This window comes from Sarcophilus harrisii, chromosome 2 (genome assembly GCF_902635505.1).
Source record: "Sarcophilus harrisii chromosome 2, mSarHar1.11, whole genome shotgun sequence".
NCBI lineage: Eukaryota > Metazoa > Chordata > Mammalia > Dasyuromorphia > Dasyuridae > Sarcophilus > Sarcophilus harrisii.
The window spans coordinates 21,190,129-21,210,770 of NC_045427.1; the positions used below are offsets into that span (position 1 = coordinate 21,190,129).

Genomic DNA, 20,642 nt, shown 5'->3' on the forward strand with positions numbered 1-20,642 from the left:
TAATCTACATCTGATTGCTGACTGTCTTAGGGAGAAGAGAGATGAGAGAGGGATATAATTTGGAGGCTCAAAACTGTAAAAAATATTAAAGATTGCTTTCATATAGTTGGGAGAAAATGTTAAATGACTGAAATAAAATATTATGACTATCCGATTCAAGGAGGATGCCCCTGCCAGGTTAGGTCTTGCCAAGTAGGAAAGATTACAAGTGTGGAGCTGGTGAGAGGTCTGTCAACTTATCAATGGAGAGGCTACCTATTAAGATGGCTCCAGGGCCATTCAGTTTTCAGCCAATAATAATAGAGGTGTTAGGATCTACACTAGTAGGACATCTATTGGACAAAAGCTCCTAGGGGTTTTTAACAAAGGATCTATGGATTGGGATCTGGGGAGAGATGTCAGAGGATCTATGAACATGAATAGTGAAAAATTCCCTTTTTAGTTTCACTGACCTCTACCTGAAAGTTGGTATTTCTTCTTTTAAGTATTACATTATTCTGAAAAGACTGCCAAAGAAATCTGCAACCCAGAAAAAGTTAAGAACCCCTTCTGGAAGTATTAACATAATTGTCCTCATCACTCACATTTTTAAACTGAAAAATTTAAGAAGCAATCATTGCCGTGACAAAAAGACCCATCCCATTTCAAGCTCCCACCACAACTGCATCCTTCAAGAAGAAAGCTGACCTTTTCCTGCCAGCAAGCACTCCACTGCCAAGCCCGGTGCCCCTCTGCCAGTCCTTCCAGCCTGGCCAGTGTCCGCATCACAAAGCCTGGTCACAGTGTAACTTGGCTGGCGAAGGCCTATTCAAACCTTCTCAAACTGACCTAGTTCTCACAATTTGCAAAGATATTTCCTGCTCCCTGTGGTCTTCTCTCCAAACAAATTTCATCTTCATGAAATCTTTGAATTTTTCCTGTGATCATCAAAGTGCGTTATTTCACATTTATCTGTGTGAGTCATTGTATAGAAGCCCTGACAAAGCAAATCCAACCTATTCCTTGTACCAGAGGAGCTTACGTCCCAAGAAAACTGGTGTGAATGACAAGAAACATAAAGACCCATCATATGGAGGCTGACAAACAGGACATTTTATTACTTTCAACAGACATTTATGGAACACCTACTGTGCTCAGGGAATTAAGAGGCCCCATTGAGTAGGTCCATTAGAAGATAAAATATACATGTATAAGTGTAAATTTAAAGTGATTTGAAAAGAAAAAGAACAAAAATAGCATTGAGGGGGGCACAGTAAAAGATGGGGAAGAAGAGAAAGCATCAGTGCAAACAGTTCCAGCAGACTAGGTTTGGGAGAACAGCCACCAGAAAGGAATGGTCTGAGAATCAGAAGGCCGGGCTGCTGGAGCACAGGGAGGGCAAAAGAGAACACCCTCAAAGAAGCCAGGATCGGTTAGGGTGAATCCGAGGAAGCCGGGATCAGTTAGGCCAAATCCGGTTGGGGAGGCCATAGGAGGCCAGGCCATATTTGGCCCCAGAAACAGGGAGACCTCAAAGCCCTTTGAAAAGGAGAATGACAAGGTCCCGTCTGTGCCTTTGGAAGATAATCTTGGCAGCAAGTTGGCAGATGGACTAAAGGGGGGGGGGAATGGAACAAGACCACACAAGTCATGGGAAGTAAGGGCCCAAACTAGACTGGTGTGGTTCTGGAAAGGACCTGAGGGTCCTTCTGGTCTAATCTCTATCCCAAAGAGAAGCCCCACTAGAAAGAGGGAAATGTTCTCGTCTTTGTTTGAAGACCCCCCAGGAAGGAGGAATTCACCACTTCCTGAGATAGCTGTTCCACTTCCCCTTCATTACTCCCTACGCTGGACCCCCTTGGATTTCATGATCCCCAGATCCCATGATCTGTGAGCTGAAATCAGCTCTGAAGCTTTCTCCTGCCCAGCAGCCCCTGCCCTGGAGACCCTCCATCACCCCTCTAGTTGGGGAGAAGAGGGCATCTTTGTACTCCTCCAAGACCCTCTTTTTGAGCATCATTTCCCAGAACCCAGCTGTGAGATGGATTATTTGTGTGCTATCACCCCCTCAGATCCTTTCCTACTCCAGTATAGAACTTCATCATCCCCCCTCCCCATCCCTTTTGAGCTTTTTGTGTATTTCCCCTCCCGTCTTAGACCTTTCTTTGTACCCTCAGTACTTAGCTTAGCGTCTGGTACACAAGTAGTGCCTGATAAATGTTAACTGACTACCTCACTCTAAAGTTTAGGAGGTTTTTACACAAAGACTGAATTGGCCAGGGACACAGCCAAGGTGGGGAGAGCCATCTAGAAAATGAACCAGACTGAATTTTGATGAATCTAGATAAAGCCACAGGGAGTCCTTTGTCTGACCCAGTTTGGCAGGGGAAACAAGCAGGGGACACCTGAAGACAAGTGGAGTTGGGGGCACCAGCACTAAGAGGGACATGCAGACCCAGACAGGTGTGGAAATGGGTGCCAGCTGGCAGTTCTGTCACTCACTGCTCAGTCCCAGCTCTCAGGTCCAAGGTGCCCTGAGGCAGGGTCCAGCTGGGGATGGGGGGTGGGGGACAACAGGCCCCACAGAAAAGGTTCGGGTTCTGAGACAGCATTTCAGGTCCAGAGTTTGGTCCTTGCTGGAGGCTGCAGAGGAATGGCCAATGCAGGAATCCTAAAGTAAAGAGAAGCCTAAAGTTTGGTCCCCCTGAGCACTAGCCAGCTGAGAGGGCCCTGCAGAGGAATGACCACTGCAGGAATCCTAAAGCAAAGAGAAGCCTAAAGTTTGGTCCCCCTGAGCAGCAGCCAGCTGAGAGGGCCCTGCAGAGGAATGGCCACTGCAGGAATCCTAAAGCAAAGAGAAGCCTAAAGTTCGGTCCCCCTGAGCAGCAGCTGGTTGAGAGGGCCTGAGTCCAGGAGCAGTCCCCGGCTGCCCATCAGGAGCTTGCAGGGCTCATGCTAGAGGTACAGGAAGCAGTCTCTGCCCTAGATATAAAGAATAAGCAAAAAGGGAATGTGCATTTATTAAGCATTTACTATAGGGAAGGAGGCAGAGGGAATGTGCACCGATTGAGCACTTACTATGAGCTAGACACTGTGCTTGAACAAATATCTCATTTAAAAGCTTGCAGATCCCCAACCTGAGCTGTCTCTGAGATCCTGGAATAAACCAATACTCAACAGACTCAAGCAACAATAGGTCTTGCACAGACCTTCCTTGTACAAAATCAAGTCAAAAGTCAGTAAGTAAAAAAGCAATCTCAACCCCAAAATGGGGAAAGGGATGTTCAAGACACAAACCCAATGACTTCAAATCATCTACATGCAAAGCTTCAAAGAAAAACACAATTTGGGCACAGATTCAACTGATATTCAATTGAATTAACAGCTTGATCTAACCCAAAACAGCAAACTTTTGCTTAAGCAACAAATTTTTTGGAAATCAGAATGGACCAAACAGATAACAAAGATTCTATGAGACAAGAAATATTAAAAACAAAGTCAAAAGACTAAAAAAAGAGAAGCTAAAATGTAAGATACTTCATATCAAAAAACAACCTGGAAAAAGATCAGGGAGACAAAATTTAAGAATTATTGAACTACCCTGACAAAAAAAGCCTGACACCTTATTACAAGAAATCTTAAACTTTCCTCAGTCTCTTAGAACCAGAAGACAAAAGAGAAGTAGAAAAGCTACAACTCTCAAGAACATTACAGCCCAAAGAACTCAGCACGGAGGAGCCACAGCCAAGATCATACGTGATTTAGCAAGTGCCAGTAGAAGAAGCTGACGGTTTGGAATCTGATATTCCAAAAGACAGAGGAAATGAGCTTCCAGCCAAGATAACTTGCCCAGAAAAACTCAGCAAGACCCTTCAAGGGGAAAATGGGTCAGCAGTGAAACTGAGGACTTCCAGGCGTTCTCGAAGGAAAGAGCAGAGCTGCATAGTCCAAACCCAGGAGGGAAGAGAAGTTAAAAGGTGACTGCCACGGGACTAAACAAGGATCAACTGTTCCATTCCAGTAAGGGGAGATGATACATGTGTCCCCTCTCTATCCCACGGCACCTGGGGTCATGGAAAGAGTCTAAGCTCTGGGAATGGGTCTGTGATAGTTTGATGATCATGAAAGAAGTATGGAAAGAGGGGGAGGCGGTGGGGGTGGGGGTTGGGGAAGGGAAAGGAAGCTTGGACAAGGACATCACCCAGCGAACAAGTGGCAGTGGATACAAACGGAGGAAGGAAGCAGGCAGCGTTAACACTTGAAGCTCACTCCCATCTGAACCGTCAAAAAGACAGGGAGAAATGGACATAGGCAGGTACAGAAAAACATTTCCCTCATTAGGGAAATGAGAGAGGAGGGAAAGGAGATGGGGAAGAAAGAAGGGGGGATTGATGGGAGGATACCTCCTAAAACAAACCACAGCTAAGGAGATACAAATATTTAGTTTCTTTCGAGCTGGCAAAGAAGGGGATCTGAGATGTCCACCAGCTGAGAATGGCTGAACAAGTTGGGGAATAGGACTGTAATCCCACTGAAATGAAGGAGAAGCCTGGGAGACTTCTAAGAACTGATGCAAAGTGATCAGAAACTCCCATAGGGACAATATTGTAAAGACAATTTTGAACTCAATCACAATAATGGCCAAGCATGATGTCAGCAGACATCAGTGGAACATGCTACTCATTCCCCTCCCAGAATGAGACATTTTGTGGGGGTATTTTTGTGGGAGATGTATTTGTGATGGGGGTCTGAGGTACAAGTGAGACAAGGCAGTTTTTTTGCTGATTAAAATAAAATTTCCCCAAAAAAATTTTATGAGAAAGTTTCTAAAGGTTTTGACCATTATTATTCACTAACCCTCAATTTCATTCAGAGATAGTCCATTTCCCCATCACCAACCAAAGAGCTTTCCTTCCCTGATAACAATCCATTGTCATTCCACCTCTCCCTCTGCTCAGCTTCCTTCCAGGTTCTCTGGAAGAAGCCCTGACTCCTGTCCGTTCCTCCCTGGGGACCCTTTGGAGATCCTGTTCGAGTCCACGCCTTCTTTGGCCTCCTCACCACATTGCCGATTGTGTCCGGCCCAGCTTCAGCCTTGAACCACCCCTTCAGAAGCCCCAGGAGGACAGAAAGGGTGTCATCACCCATACTGGTGACCCTCCCCGTTTCTTGTGAAAATCCTTGCCCCTCCCTGACCATCTCACAGCTTGCTTTCTCCTTTTCTATCCCCTGCCTCGAAGGCCAGGCTCACCACCGATGACGAAGACTCCGGCCATCCTCACCAGCACGAACCGCCCTCTGGCCCACGGGAGCCCCCACCAACACTTCCAGGTCCCCACCCTCACACCGCTGGTCAGGAGTCTCTGAGGTACAATAGCCCCCACCCTCCAAAGTCCTGGCAGCTGCTGACCCCCACTCTCCAGGGCATCCTCTTTCCTCAAGGGGCCCACCACCTTTCTCCCTAATCCCATGGGGGCTGGAGCATACATACTGAGACATCCCTCTAACCTCAGGGGGTTTTCCGTGGCCTAGGTCACACATTCCTGGTCTTCCCATGGCCTGCCCTTGGCTTTGTCCACACTGGGCCCCCCAGTTCTACTCCAGACTAAGCACTGCCCTCCCCCTCCATGCTGACCTCCTGGTGAGCCACTTCAGCCGGCCCTGATCTCTCCTCAGGAGCTGACCCCACCAGGCCTCAGCCTCCCTCCTGCTGCTGCCTTTATCCTCCACAGGCACCTGGAAATGCTGCTGGAGAAGAGCCCCGATGTGCAGACCGGGTCCCCCACAACTTCCCTGGGCCTTCAGGCTACTGGGCCCTCCGCACACTTTCCCGGCTCCCTCTGGCCCCTCTCTCTCATCCCAGAGCGTCTCATGGGTTACCAAAAACTCAAAGCCATTTCCCAAGAGCCCTCCCCATTCCACACCCTCTCCTCCAGTGGCCCCTTTGCCAGCCTCCCCCCATGCCTGTATCTCCCCCTATAAAGCCCTCCCTGCTCTTCCCTTTTGTGGCTAAGCTCTGTGAGAAGGCCACGTCCAACTGCTGCCTCCCCTTCCTTCCCTCCTCTTAACCCTGTGCTGGCTGCCTGCTGACCCCCCATTCCAGCTCGGCTGCTCCCTCCCAAGTTACCAAAGGCCTATGCTGGTCCAACCCAGAGGCCTTTCCTTGTTCCTCGTCCATCTAGGCCCCTGCAGCCTCTGACACCGTGGACCCCTTGCCCCCATCCATCTCGTACCCCTCGTTCCTCCTGTACCCACATCCCTAGGAGCACTTCTCCATTTACTCTCCCTTCCCTTCACCCACCCTGGGGGTCCCCAGGACTTGGTCTGGGGTCCTCTTCTCTCTCTGGAGATAGTGGATTCAATGACCATCACTGTGCTGGTGAGCCTCGAATCCATCGCCCCCCCCCCCCAAGCTTTCCCCGACTTCCCATCTCTGATTTTTAGCTGCCTCACAAACACTCTGACCTGCACAGACTGCAGCCAGCTTCGACTCGGCAGAGCCAACAGGGAGTTCGGCATCTTCCTCCAAAGCCCCTGTTCCTGGTTCCCACCTCCGAGGCCCACAGTACCCCCTTCCATGGTAGGTCCCCATCTTCTCTGGACCCCATTCCCCTGGCTGGGACTACGGCAAGAGCTCGCTGCAGGCTGTCCCCGACACTTCCCCTCCCTCACCTCCGGGGGGAGCCCTATCACTGCTGCATCCTCACCACCCCTCCCTTTTCCCACCGACTTCTGCTTTATGGCCCCCTCCCCATGCTGGAGGTCTGGAGACAGGGCCTCCTGCTGGCTCTCCCCCTCCCCGTGGAAGGCTCCCTCCCCTCTCTGCCTCCTAAGCCCTTCCCGGCCCTCTCCATGGTGTTCTCCTGTGCTGTTGCCTCCCCCCAGGGCCTCGGGAGGCCCTGCCTTCTGCACGGGCCCAGGGGGAGCCTCAGAGTTTGCTAACAGACACGGCTCCTGGCACAGAGTGGGGTCGCCTCGGGGGACCCATGGGAAGTCTGAGGGGGGACAGGCTTTTGGAATGAGAGGGAGAGCTTTGGTGGTGACCCCTTGGGGTTTTCCTGGCCAAGATTCTGCTCCTCCAGCTCACTTCACAGATGAGGAAACTGAGGCGCACAGAGTGACATGATTGTCCAGGGTCCAGAGAGAGGGTCTGAAGCTAGATTTGAACTCAGGCCATCTTGCCCCCACTGAGGAGGACGGTGAGGTAGTTAGGGAAGCAGTGGGGGGGGGGGGAGGGGATTCCCGGGTGCCTGGAGGGGTGGAACATGGATTTCTAGTGGCCAGGACAGCATCAAGGTTTCCTGATTTTCTCCCTCTGTCCTCAGTGTGCCCACAGGAGCGGACAGTGGGGGCAGGGATGGGGGGGCACCAGCAGTGACAGAAGGGGGACGGGACTCAAGGGGTCAAGTGTTGGGTTGGACAGGCTCGCCACGGGTCAGGATGGGGAAAGGAGGATGGGGCCATGGGGATGGCCTGGAAGAGCCTAAGGGCCCCAAGGTGGACAAGCCTTTGGCCTAGGAAGCCCCGGGGGGAGATGATTATCAGAGAAGGGGTTCTCAGGGCCCTTGAACATGCAAATGGGGCCTCTGGGAGGGTGCGGAGGAGGAGTAGCTTGAAGTGAGGGGTTTGGGGTGTCACTGCCTGTGCCCCCCCTAGGGGGATGGGAGGGGCTGGGGGGAAGGCTGTGAGCTGGGCCCTGAGCTTGTGAAGGAAGGGTGGGAGCCTTGGGGAGGACTTAGAGAACAGCTACTGTGATTCTGACAGGATTACTAACCTTATGGCCTGGGGGAGCACTGAGGACCTTATGGCTTGGAGGGAGCACTGAGGACTTTATGGCCTGGGGGAGCACTGAGGACTTTATGGCCTGGGAGGGAGCACTGAGGACTTTATGGCCTGGGAGGGAGCACTAAGGAGCATCCCCACCTCCCCAACTTCACCTGGGAGTCCAGGAGGAGTGCTGGCCAGGCTGGCACCAGGAGGGAGCTGGGTCTGGGTGAGGATGTCACCTCTGGAGAGAGCCCGGAGGAAGGGGCAAGCATACCCCAGGAACTAGTCTCTCAGGACTCTTCAGGCTCCCAATGACTTCCACCTTCTCCCCATACTGCCCACAAACAAGACCCACCATCCCCAATCCTGGTTGCCCCCATCCCATGTTTCCAGATCTCTCCTTCCCTTTGTAGCTCATCATTCCAGGGAAACGCCCTTCTCCACCGCATCTAAGGGCCTTTCCTCAAACGGGCCGACCCCCTCAGGCTTCCAGTTCTCCTCAGGATGACCGCCTCTTCCCAGGCTCCCCATGCTTCAGGCCGGCCCTGCTCACCCTGGAGGTGCTTCCAGTCCCTCTACAGAATTCCATTGGACGCCTCATCAGCTGCCAGGAACTCCATTGTCATCTCTAGAAGATGACCCTCAGACCTGCTAATCCATCTCTAGCCTCTCTCCCAACTCCAGGGGCAGAGTTCCCACGGTCTGACACCCCGAGCCAGACGTCCCACAAACAAGTTGACACGTCCAAACTGGGCCCGACATCTTGCCCCAAAGCCTCCCCTCCTCCTAACTTCCTCACTACTACCTAGGCCCACCATCTTGCGGCCCGGCTCTCAGGCCAGTCTCCCTGCCCCCTTTCTAGCCCCCCCATCCAGCTGTGAGCCAAGTCCTGCCATCCCCATCATTAGGTATCTGCTGTGGGTGCCCCTCTGCTCTGGCACTGCCACCCCCTGTGGGTTCTCCCAGCTTCATTTCTGAGCTCCTGTAATGTCCTTCTGGGGGCCTTTCCCCCCCCCCCCCCAGCCCATCCTCCACCCAGCTGTCAAAGGCACCTCCCCCAAAGCTCAACTCTGATCAGGTCGCTCCCCTTGCCAGTCAGCTTCTGTGGCTCCCTATTACCTCCAGCATCAAATATAAAATCCCATTTGACTTGGAAAGCCGAGATCAATGGAAACAATCCATTTCTACGCCCAGAAAGCCCATGTAAGAAACCCTATACATGGTGTCTGAGCCATCCAGCTTTTCTTTGCTGCCTTTTTTCCTCTGCTGCTCACTTTTTACTTTGTTCTTTTTTCCTCCCTTTCCAAGAAGGCTACAATTAAGCAGATGTATTTATACATATTCAGAGATATTTATAATCATACACACACACATATATGCATACAGAAACATATACACACATACAGATCTTTATAATCATATACATGCTTATACCCATATATAAACACATATACACACATACATAGATCTCAATAATCAAACACATACATATGTATACACAAACACACGCATATACATATACACGTATACATATATACAAACACACACATACAGTTATCTATAATCATACACATATACATATGTATACAAACACACACATATGGTATCTATAATCATACACAAACATGCACATACATTCATATACACGTTTGTTTGCCCTCTGTTCTCTGAAGGTTGATAACATCAGCTTTATATTTTTCTCAATCCACCAACAACATTCTCGACACCAGAGGAACATTTCAACCTTACACTATTTTAAATAGCCTAAAACAATACTGATTACTATGGCTGACATACAGTATAGTTTCTCTATTTCTTGATTCAGTCTATTTTAGCTTTAATTTTGTCTGAGGTCAATGGTTATCACCCCTCCTTTTTTCCAATAACTTCTATTCCTGATCATTACTATAATGTTGGTGTGTATCTCGTTTGTCTGCTGGCTTTTTAACTTTGCTTCCATTCTCTACCTTGCCCTCCTATTACTTACCCTATCCCCTCCAAGGGATGACTCCCCTTCTGCTGTCCCCCACCCTTCCCCTCCCTCTTTATCCCATTCCCATTAATCTACAAACCCTTTATATCCCCTCTTGCCCTAATTCTCCCCATTAATTTCTTTTTACACATAGGAGACTGAGACCCTTCTAGATGTGTGTGTGTGTGTGTGTATGTGTGAGAGTGTGTGTGAATGTGTGAGTGTGTGTGTGTGTATGTGTGAGTATATGTGTGTGTGAGTGTGTGTGTGTTTGTATGTGTGAGAGTGTGAGAGTGTGAGTGTGTGTGTGTGTCTCCCTCTCTCACCCCTTCCCGATGAGTGCCGGGTTCCACAGCTACCAGCCCTGGTTGGTCCCCAATATGATTCCTCTGCCTCAGTTCTCGATCTCCTTCCCAGCCTTCTTACATCTTTCTCTCTGCATCCGTTGCAACATTTCCATTTGCTGAGTCCTCTTCCCAGAGCTCTCTCTCATTTTCCCCTTTGGCTTTCTTGGATTTTTCCAGGTCTCAATAAAAGACTAACTGTGTGCACGAATCCTTGCTCAGACCTCCTGACTCTGTGAGACTATCTATCCCCAATTTACCCTTGAGTGACCTCTATTTATTTAAATTTGCCTTCTCTTCCTTAATCTGTGAACTCCCAAAGAGGCCGATTGGGGTTTGGAGTTTCAGTTTGGTTGTATTCCCAGGACTTAACCCAATGCCTGGCTTGCAGTCGGCACTTAATAAATGCTGGTAAAATGACTGGTTTTCTAGGATTGGCTCACAATCCTGACCTGGCAGCCCCTCTCGAGATGCTGTTTCCTTTCTCTTCATTAGAAGGTATGTTCCTAAAGAGCAGAACGAGCTAGTTTCTTGTCTTCCCAACACCTGATACAGGGCCTGGCACACATTAAGTGCCTGACAAATGCCGTTTCATTCTTTCAATCCATGAGTGTTTCTTACGTACCGATGATATGGAGGATGCTAGAGATACACGCAGTAAAACCACTGTGCACTCCAGCAGCTTCTGCCCTCTCTGCATGTACCGGGGAGAGGGACCAGAGCCGCCCTGCCCACTGCTTGGGGCCCCAAGGCAGAAGGCTCAACATGGAGGACCCGGCTCAGGAAGGAAGGACAATTCCAGCTCTGTGATTCCCTCTAGGGTTTGTGATTCCCCTCTAGGGAGCTCTAGAAACTCCTCCCCTTCTCAGCAGCACAAGAAATACTCAGTCTCCAGCCCCGGTTTTGCTGTGTTGTTTTCCCCCCAAACTGGAGAAAACTGTCCTGTGCTGAGGGTGGCAGTAAAACGGATGCCAGGGACACAAACCCAGAGCTCTCTGGTAAGTGCCCTTCCCCACCCCACCCCCTTTCTCTTAACTGATCTTGAGAAAGAACCCCCGTTTAAACACAAGGCCTCTGAATTGAGTAACAAGATTTGCTAACTGGCACACGGTATTTACAAATTCTTAAACTCACTTTGCGGCACGGCTCACTAGGTGGTGCCAGAGCGGGCCACTCCTGTGTCCAGTACCATCTGTAACAAACAAGGGAGTTATGGGGCAGGGGGGGGCACAGGATTCGGGTACTCCCAGAACCCCCCTGCCCCCGGCTGATGAGAAGCTCCATTCGGTGCCCTTCATTCTCAGACAAGATTAATGACCCTTTACTTGGCAAGTTCTTTTATGTTCTTAGAAGAAAGTCGTTCTGTTAGTGATGTTCTGTGTGGTGTCCAAAACAGTGGGCAGACACTGAACCCGGGGGAGGCAGAAAAGGGCCGCGGCTCCCGAGAATAACTCAATGGCTTCACCTTCTTGAAAAACTAGATAGTTCTTTTCAATATCACCACTATTTTCATGGCTCAGTCTGGGGGTTTGGGGAAAACGGCTTCTGTGGGGTCATAAGCTACTCACAGAGGCAACACAAGGCAGGCGATTGAGGCGGCAGGGGCAGCAGTGGCGTCAAAGCCAGGGGGAGGGTGGCGCTGCCAGGAGGAGGGGAGTACAAAGCAGCCCTTCACCGACCCGAGACATCTGTTACCAAACCCAGAAACTCCAGCCAGTCACAAGAGCGGGCGCAAGGGCCGGTGCGGGCTAACTCCCAGAGAGCGGGGCCAGTCCCGGGGGCAGACCCGCTGGGACGGCCCCGTGTGCCGGGAAGGCCATGCCGGGGCCTCGTGCAAGCACGGGGCCGCGGGTGCAGGCAGGAATTCTTGGCAGATGAGGCCGGCAGTTTGGCATTTATTTGCCATGTTCTGAGGTCCTGAGATGAACAAGCAGGGGCTTTCATTTCACTGCCCAGAGGAGTCATTTTGAAACTGGGAAGAGAGCTCCGGGAGAAGGACCCACACAAGCTTATCGTGACCACCACCCAAGGTTGGACAGGTTGACCTGGAGCCCCGGGGAAGATGACATTTTGCCTTTCCCTTCACACATCGCCCTTTGAGCCGCTTCTATGTATCCTCTCAGTACCACCAGCTAATGGAAAAGCCCAGTCAGTCAACAATGAGCCTCTTCTTCTCCTGTCCCCATTCTAACTACCAGTTCTGTCACTCTCCTGCTATTAAGAACCAGCATGAGTGTTGGGGAATCTCTGCTCCTAGCCCCCCACCTTCATTTAAATGAAGCAGTTACAGAGACAAGATATTCTCTCTTTTGAAGATGAAAAGGTTCCTCAAAATAAATATGAGGTGTTTTATTATCATTATTATTTTTACTCAGAAAACACTCCCTGGGGGAAGGAATCACTCACGGAGATCATCTCACATGGCAGGCAGTAAATTTTTTTTTTGTCATCACCCTTCCCTGTTACTACCCTCCTCCTGGTGGGCACAGCAGAAGGGCAAAGCCAAGGACAACGCCCTAACGCTCAGGAGACAAAGAGCTAAGACTTCTCTCTGTGGAGAGAAATCACCCCAAACTGGGACTCACCAGAGCAGATTGCCACTCCCAGCTGAAAAGCAATCCATTCCCATGTGAGCTGTGGAAAGGCCAGCTTTGGGAAGCCCTCTGATCCCCCTTGAGGTAAGGCCCTCAGCCACAAGCATGGAAGCCTGAGCCAAGCCGGCCCTTCTGGGGTGGCCCTAACTCACTGCGGGACAAGGGCGACTTTCTGCACCACTGCCCCAGACACAGATTCATCACGTTTCTTAACTGGTAGAGATTTTTCTGACTAGGGACAGTTATCCCTGCCACATCCCAGGGGGGTTAGGAGCACCCCTCGCCCCAAAATCAGGAAAAGTTTTTGGCCCTCAAGGTCTGAATTATTATAATACTGAAAAATAAAATATGTTGATATTGTATAAAACTATATATACATTTTAGGCCCTTCTGGGTTTCTATACTTTTTCTATGTCATCTGTGCTTTCTGTAAAACTTCCAAAAAATCCCCATTTACTTTCTAATACCCACACACAATCTATTAGACCAAGATGGGGAAAATGGAGCTTTGAAAAGGCTAATGATACTCCAAGGGAGCTCAGAAGAGAAAGCTCCAATATGATAAGGCTCACAAGGAACGGTCCAGCCTCTGCTTGGGGAGCTCCGGGGAGGGGAGGTGACGGGTTCCCTCTCCCAGCTCATTTTAACCAGGATTCCATTTTGCCCCAAGATGGGACAACAGGCACTGTGAGGACATCTCTCCTGGGAGGAGGAAAGAGGGGTTTCTCCTCCCTGAAGGGCTTCTATAATCCACTTGTTTGATTTTATCCTGGTCCTTATTTCCCTCTGAGATCAACCTGCTTTGAGCTCTAACAAACCAATGTGAGGTTCTTTAAAATGCTTCCTGTCACTTTTGCCCCAATAAAAACAAATAAATATGAGCCTGAGGTCCCCAATTTTCTGAATTAGCTGTTATTTTACTGATCCTTCAGCCTTGCTACCTGAATACACCTCTCAACACTAAGAAGGCGGCCTCAGTTTCATTCCTTTAATCCCTCCACCGACTGCCCCATACAAGACAGCACTGGCCGCCGTGGGGTGCAGTGGAGAAACGAAGATGCATTTGGAGACAAGGGGCCCAGCCCTCAGTCGGCAGCTTCTCTTCTCTGTGCCTCGTGCACTTGATGACAACCTACTGGGACCCTTAGCTCTAAATATATGGTCTTCTGGCATTTTCGAAGGCACAGCCCGGCTGATGTGACAGAGCAGCAGAAACTATTTTCTCTGGAGTAATAAGCAAATGCTGCAGCCATCTCCAGCTCTCTCCCCTCCCCAACCAGAGACTCCCAGGAAGAAACAATATTATGGCTAAAACAAGCTGAGTGTTTGCTTGAGAAGCGCCAGCTCTACGAGCCTCCCAATTTCTTGCTCCCTTCCTTTGGGCCTTGCTCATTGCAGCCAGAATTTCTCTCCTCCTAATCACATGCCAGTGTGCCATCAGCATCCCCACAGATAGAAATATTTTCCTCTGTATTTCTATCTTCTACTTTATGATTACTGGTGTTGACAACTATATGAACACTAACATCTGTACCCAAACACTGCCGTCTATCAACAGAAATATTTTCCTCCGTATTCCTCTTTCTACTTTATGACACGGGTGCTGACAACTACACGAACGCTAACATCTGTAACAGAACACTGACGTCTATCATATTTCATTGTGACTCACAGAGCTGCTCCATCATCCGTCTCACTACACATACTGATTGTACGGATTTTTAAAATAAGTTTGACAAAAATGAAAAAAAGTAATTTTATAAGGACTGAGCGATTTTTAAAAAAATCTAGAAATATTTCCATGTCTTTTCTCTTTTCTCCTTTTAAATGCCCAAAGCACCTTCTTTTCCCTTTTCATTCATATACAATTAGGCATCTGCTGGTGAAGAGAGCTGACTAATCTATCAAGAACAGATTCTCCCTTTGATTTTTTTCTCTTCAAACATCAGCTCCAATCCTCTAGTTCAGCGACATCTGCTCCTTCTACTTTAGCTCTTAGAGGCAAAGTTAATTAAGCTCTCCTAATGTAAAATGTCTGTGGAAGGTACTTGAGAGAGGGGCTCTCCTGGATCTGCTCTTTGACAATCGACTGCTAGCCAGAAAGAAATCTCCACAACTCCGCGCACAAGATGCAGAAAACACTCCATCAGGCCTGAAACAAGGCCTTGCTGTCCCTATTACAGGCTGGACCGGGCAAGGCTCAGACACTTTGTGGGGAAAAAACTAGGGAGCAAGAGAGAAGCCCCGGTGTCCCAGGAGGCTCAGGGCCTTTTGGGACCCCTCTCCTTGGAGAGACCCCAAGCCTTGCCCATTCCTTGGCAGCTTTCACTCGTGGCGAGTCAGATTTTCACAAAACACAAGGTTCAACAGGAGTGGGGATTACACCAGATCACCCCACATTTCAGCAGCCAGCAACTTGCTGGAGAGGGGTCCCCCAGGCCTACAAGGGCAAGTTTTCTACGATACTGCTAAAATAAAGGAGGAAAATGTTACTGCCTCCCATTTTTCCATGCTACGGTACAAAATAACACTTCAATAAGCAGATAAAAATCTCATGAGGCAAAAGGATGACGGGCCACATTCAAATAACAAAGTTGCTTAAGCCAGCAGAACACCATTGTATTCCATTCTATAAATCAAATGACAGGGGAAAGAAAGCAGCGGCCTCTTCCCTCGCCAGCATATTCACACAAACCGAGGACTTGACCCCGTGAGTTTCCTTTACTCTACAAAAACAGTGGAGGGATGAAGGGCAGAGGGCAGAGGGAGGAGGTGAACGGCTTGAATTCTGACCCTGACATTTACTAAATCTAGAGCCATCAGGCACCTGAGAAGTCACTCAGGGAAGGAAGCTAAGGCGGCTCCTTAGAGAAGCCTGGGACCCCACCACAAGCCCTCTGCCGCCCCTCCTTCTCTCCTACTTCACTTGGAGCCGGTTTCCTCATTTCATAAATGCCTAGAGCTGTGCAACTAAAATGGGCTGCAGAAGCCATAAGCACATTACAACTGTCCCTCTGCGGGGGTTTTCTCGGCAGAGACGCTGGAGGGCTTCGACATTTCCTTCTGCGGCTCCTCTGACAGATGAGGAAACTGAGGCAGAAGGTGAGGTGACTCGCCCAGGGTCACCATCTGGGCAGTATCTCTGGCTGGGCCCAGCGCTCTGGTGCCCCCTAGCTGCCCCTAAACAGGCTATACGCGTGTCCATCAAGGGAAAGAAAAGGTCACTTTCTGTGGCTCCACCCCCGGCTCCCCAGAGAAGAGCGCGCCTTAGTCCTGAGCTCCATCCCCTGGGCCGCCCTGCGGCCTGTGAGCTCCTGAGGAGCGGACACTGTCTCAAGGCCTGAACGTGGCCAGTCACGGACTCTTCTGACCCTTCACAAATGCTCACGGGCTGAGTCACAAACAGAACTACCCACGAGGCCCTGGACGAGTCACTTAAACTATCCCAGCCCCACTTTCCTCATCTTTAGAACAGGGCAAACTTCTGTTCTACTCCATTTCAAATCCTTCCACCCACGGTAGGGCTGCTCACTACAGGGATACCTGTGTAAGAAAACCCAATAACAAAGTCAGCTTCGGTGTGATGAGCATTAGGATCTGACGCTTTCAACACTTCGACAGGAACTGGTGCTCCAATCACAAGGGCAAACTTCAGCTTTTCTAGAACTCAGGACACTTGAGAATTGCTGGAGCCCCCAAATCAGCCATTACCTTGCTGCCAAGCCAGTAATTTTTTCCCAATTACTCTCTCCCATTAAACAAAGGATGAATTAAGAAGTGGGTAATGGTTTAAGGAAAGTATTCCAAATAGACTTCCTTTAAGGAGAAATTCCCCTGGTGTCTTAAACTATAACCAATTAAATGACACCTTTTTCATAAACATATCTATTGTGTAAAACAAGATACAACTGTACACAAGATAACTGTATAAATATGCATACATATATTGGATTTAACATATATTTCTACCATGTTTAACATATGTTGGACTACTTGCCATATAGGCGAGAGGAGTGGGAGAAGGGGAGTAAAACCGGAACAAAAGGTTTTGCAAGGGCTAAGGCTGCAGAATTATCTATGCATATGTTTTGAAAAATAAAAAGCTTTAATAAAAAAAAATACAACTGTACTTATCTGGTCCTATCTCAGCCTCCTAATCCTACCATGGCTCCATTAGACCAACTGGTATAAACAGTAAAATAGCCTAGAATGAGGCAATCTAAAAAAGTAAACCATCCTGGCAATACCATATTTAGTCAAAAATTTATCCAAGGAACACAACTGATTTTTCCTCATCTCCCATCTTATGGGATAAGAAAGCAAAACAAATCTAGTGTCATTGGGTTAAGGGCAAACCAAAATATAAACCATATTTCCAGGATGAAGACTTAAAAAACCAGGCCATTTCAGCAAAAAATATATTGAGATAACAATACATATTCTATCCTACTGCCCCAAACTTCTAAAAAGTTGGGAAAGTTCTGTTTGTTGGCCCATAAATCATCCTATTTCATGTTTTATGACCTATATTTCCACACAGTAAAACTCTGTTAGGATTAGAAAACAAGGATATAAAAAAGTGGAAAAAAAAGAAGGTTGTGAGGGGAAGACACGTGGATGCTCTTTTATGGCTATTCTAGGTGATGGGAATCCAGGTAGTTGGGTTTCTGCGTTTGTCATAGTATATCCAAGCCTGGGAAATCAATCCCTCAGTCCTACTGGGCGGACACAGAAGTCACTGCATCAAAGCCGTTGGCAGCTCGCCTTCAACCCTTTGGCATCCAGGAGAAGGCTGGAGTTTCAGCACTGAGGCTATTGGCTAGTTTGCTCCCCTCACTCGGTTTTTCCTGAGGAACTTACCCGGAAAACGACAGCATACATTTCCTCAACAACAGAAAGAAAATTCTTTTCTAAATAAGAGACAATTATTATCTTTTTCTAAAAAGCGAAGATGGCACCCAAGGAGGTCCTAGATCTCCCTTAAGCCACAAATGTAGCCTTCACATGCTGTAAGCTAATTCCCAATGACTCCAAAGGAGCAGGAAAAGAGGATTCCAGCAGACAGAAAGAGGACCCAAGGCAGGTTCTCAGTGAACAGTCCTTAACTGATGGACATAAAATATCTGGATTTACAAAAAGGGCAGACGGAGAGTGACTGTTGGGAAACGAAATGGGCCCCTAGTGCTGCCCGTAAGAGGGATAACTCTTGCTGGTGTGGGGCCGAGGTCTGAGCCCGCAGCCAGAGAACCAGAGTTTGACTCCAGCTCACCACCTGTCTGACCTGGAATTTAGCACTCACCCCGGGCCTCAGTTCTCCCATCTGCAAAATGAGATCATTGGCCCGGACTGCTCGGAAGCTGCCTTCCAGTCATGAATTCTATCCTCTCTCTGTGGACTAGAGGCGCCTCCAGACACCAGATTTCAGTCTGTCTGTTCCTAAAGCACCTCGCCCCGGCTCATAGGTCCCCAAGGAGCAGACTGGAGCTCCTCACTGCGCTCCTAATCCCTCTTAGGAGCTCCACGACTCTGCTGTCTGGGTCTTCTCCTCATTTGCGGGTGGAGGGATTTTGACCCCAAAAGATCTAGCATCTTCTCCTCCTCTGAACAAGTCTGTTACCCGCAAGGCTCTGAAACTGGGCACCACCATCTGAGGGCCGGTTTCAAAGGGTCCACAAACTGTGTTAAGCATCCACGAGGACCTAAAGACACGGCAGGAGCGCTCAGCCTCCCAGACGGGCTGAGAGAGGAGCGTCATTGGACGCCTCCCTTCGGGGTTGAGAGAGGAGCGTCATTGGACGCCTCCCTTCGGGGCTGGGGGGCTTCCGGGGATCCTCCCTCCCCCCAGGGGGAGCCAGCCAAACGCTGGCCCGCAATCCGGAATCCAAGGGCGAGCGCCCGCCCCCCCCCCCCCCCCCCCCCAGAGGGTCCCGACGGGGACTTGGGAGGCGCCCGCGCCTTTTAGGTCCACAAGGGGAGTGGAACATGACACTAACACGGAGATTAGGTCTGAGGCGTGCAGAGCTCTGGCAAGCGTCTCAGTTATGCCTCAGCAGCCCCGGAGCAGGGAGAGCCCGTTTGCAGCTCCGGAGGCTGCGCGGCCCCGAGTCCCGCTGGAGCTGGATCGGAACCAGGGCTCCGGGTCCGGCGAGCCCCGCTCGATGACCCGCCCAAGGTCACCCCGGGGGAAGCGGCAGACAGAGCCGCGGGCCGGGGGCAGGCCCCGGGGGTCTGCAGGCGGCGCTGCGGCCCGGTGGGCCCAGCAGCCGCGCGCTCCCAGCAGGGGGGCAGTCAGCCACAGAGAGGAGGTAGGGAAAGCGCTACACAGGTAAAAAACCAGCAGTCAAGTGTTATCGCCCGGTCCGGGCCAATCACCGAGCCCGACCCCGCCCCTGCGCCCGCCCCCCCCCGCCGGGCCCCCTCCCGCTCTCCCTCCGGGGCCACACCCCCCCAGGGAGCATGCGCACTGGCGGCCGGGCCGCGGATTCCCCAGAGGACGCGCTCACCGCCTTAGCGGGTCCGGGACGGGCGCAGCTACGGAGGCCACCAACGCGGGGCTCGGCAGGAGCGCCCCGCCGCCGAGCCCGACCACTCCGGCGGCAGAGGCGGCGGCGGCGGCGGCGGCTGCCAGGGCTCCCTGCCCGTGCCCAGGCGCGCCGCCGGCGACACCGTCCTGGGGCATCTTCGCGCCCCGGCCTGGCCCTTCACACCCTCCAACCCGCCCCAGGCGGAGACCCGGAGACACTGAGCTAGCGACGCTGCCGACACCGCTAGCCGCGTCGGGGGCCCGCCTCCTCCGCGCCCGCCGGCCAATCAGAGGCGGGGACGGGCCGAGCGCGGGAAGCCTGATAGGTGGGAGAAGAAGGCGGGGATAGAAGCTCCCCGGGGAAGGGGGAGGGGGTGGCGGATCGCTCTGCGGAGCCGGGAGCCGAGCGCGCGCGTGGCCCTGGTAACTGGCACGTGGCCCTGGTAACTGGCACGGCCCCGCCCCGGCGGCCCGCTTGCCACGTCCGAGGCTGGGCTCCCCGCCGGGCGGCCTCTGGGGGCTTCTCTCGGCCGGTCCCCCCGCAACGCCTTTACGTAATAGCCCGCGGTTCAGAAGTGACCTCATCCGATCCTCCGGGGAAGCGGGGCCTTGTTACGCCCATTTCTCAGCGCGGGGAACTGAGGCAGACGTGCCCGGGGGCACCGGCAGGAGGTTGAGTCCTGGCTCCGCCCGCAGGACCGGCGCGTCCCCAGGCCCGTGCCCCCGCAGGCGGCCCCTGGGCGAGCGGTGTGCGGGGGCGTTCTCGCCTAATTCAGAAAGCGAGGCGCCGACTCCCCGTGATGCGGGAGCGGAGACGAGCGGCCGGGGAGGCGGGGCTGCGAGCAAGAGGCGTGTCCCCCGTGTGATGACGCTAATCCGCCCCCCCCTTCCTTACTGCTCAGCACCCCGACGGGGACCCCTCGGGCCTTCGGAAGTGCCACCCACGGGAGCCGTCTCGGAGTCGGCAGCAGACTTCGCAGTCGGGGTGGCGCAGGGCCGCTGTCAGCACAGCCCGAAAGCGCTTCCCTGTCCCGGCGGCTAACCGTGCGGCTCGCACCGGTCCCGAGCGCCCGCCGAGGAGACGCTCTCGTTACCGTCAGCGCCGTTTTACGGGGGAAGAGGCGGGAACTAGAGGCGACGGGCTGCTGGGCTCCCAGAGGCCTTTGCGCGGCGCTGACACTCTGGCGTCAGCCGGCGCGGGCTCGGCGGGACTGAGGTGCTTCTCCTTTACAAGCAGCCAAGGGCCGACTGAGGTGCTTCTCCTTTACAAGCAGCCAAGGGCCGGTTGGTGGCCCGTCTGAGGTTTGTGGCAGAGGCTTGCCCTTCTTTCTCCGGTTCATTCTACGGAGAGGAAACTGAGGCCCACAGGATGAAGGGTCGCGCAGGGAGTGTCTGAGATGCTGAATCTTCAAATCCGGGACCAGTCCTGCTCACTTCTATTCACTGAAAGAGGAGGAGTTTTT

The 20,642-nt window shown here is 51.5% G+C and overlaps 1 protein-coding gene across 5 annotated transcripts in view; it reads right to left on the reverse strand.

Annotated features, from left to right (window-relative positions):
• Positions 1-20,256, reverse strand: part of ZNF638 (zinc finger protein 638) — a 140,185-nt gene extending 119,929 nt beyond the window's left edge. For 4 of the 5 annotated variants that reach the window (XM_031949724.1, XM_031949722.1, XM_031949723.1 and 1 more), the window contains exon 1: positions 19,160-20,256. In XM_031949724.1, the coding sequence (XP_031805584.1) occupies positions 19,160-19,764 (605 nt within the window). In that variant the 5' untranslated portion in view covers positions 19,765-20,256. The remainder of the gene's footprint in view (positions 1-19,159) is intronic. The other variant, XM_031949725.1, reaches the window with a different exon arrangement.
• Positions 20,257-20,642: the final 386 nt, after the last annotated feature.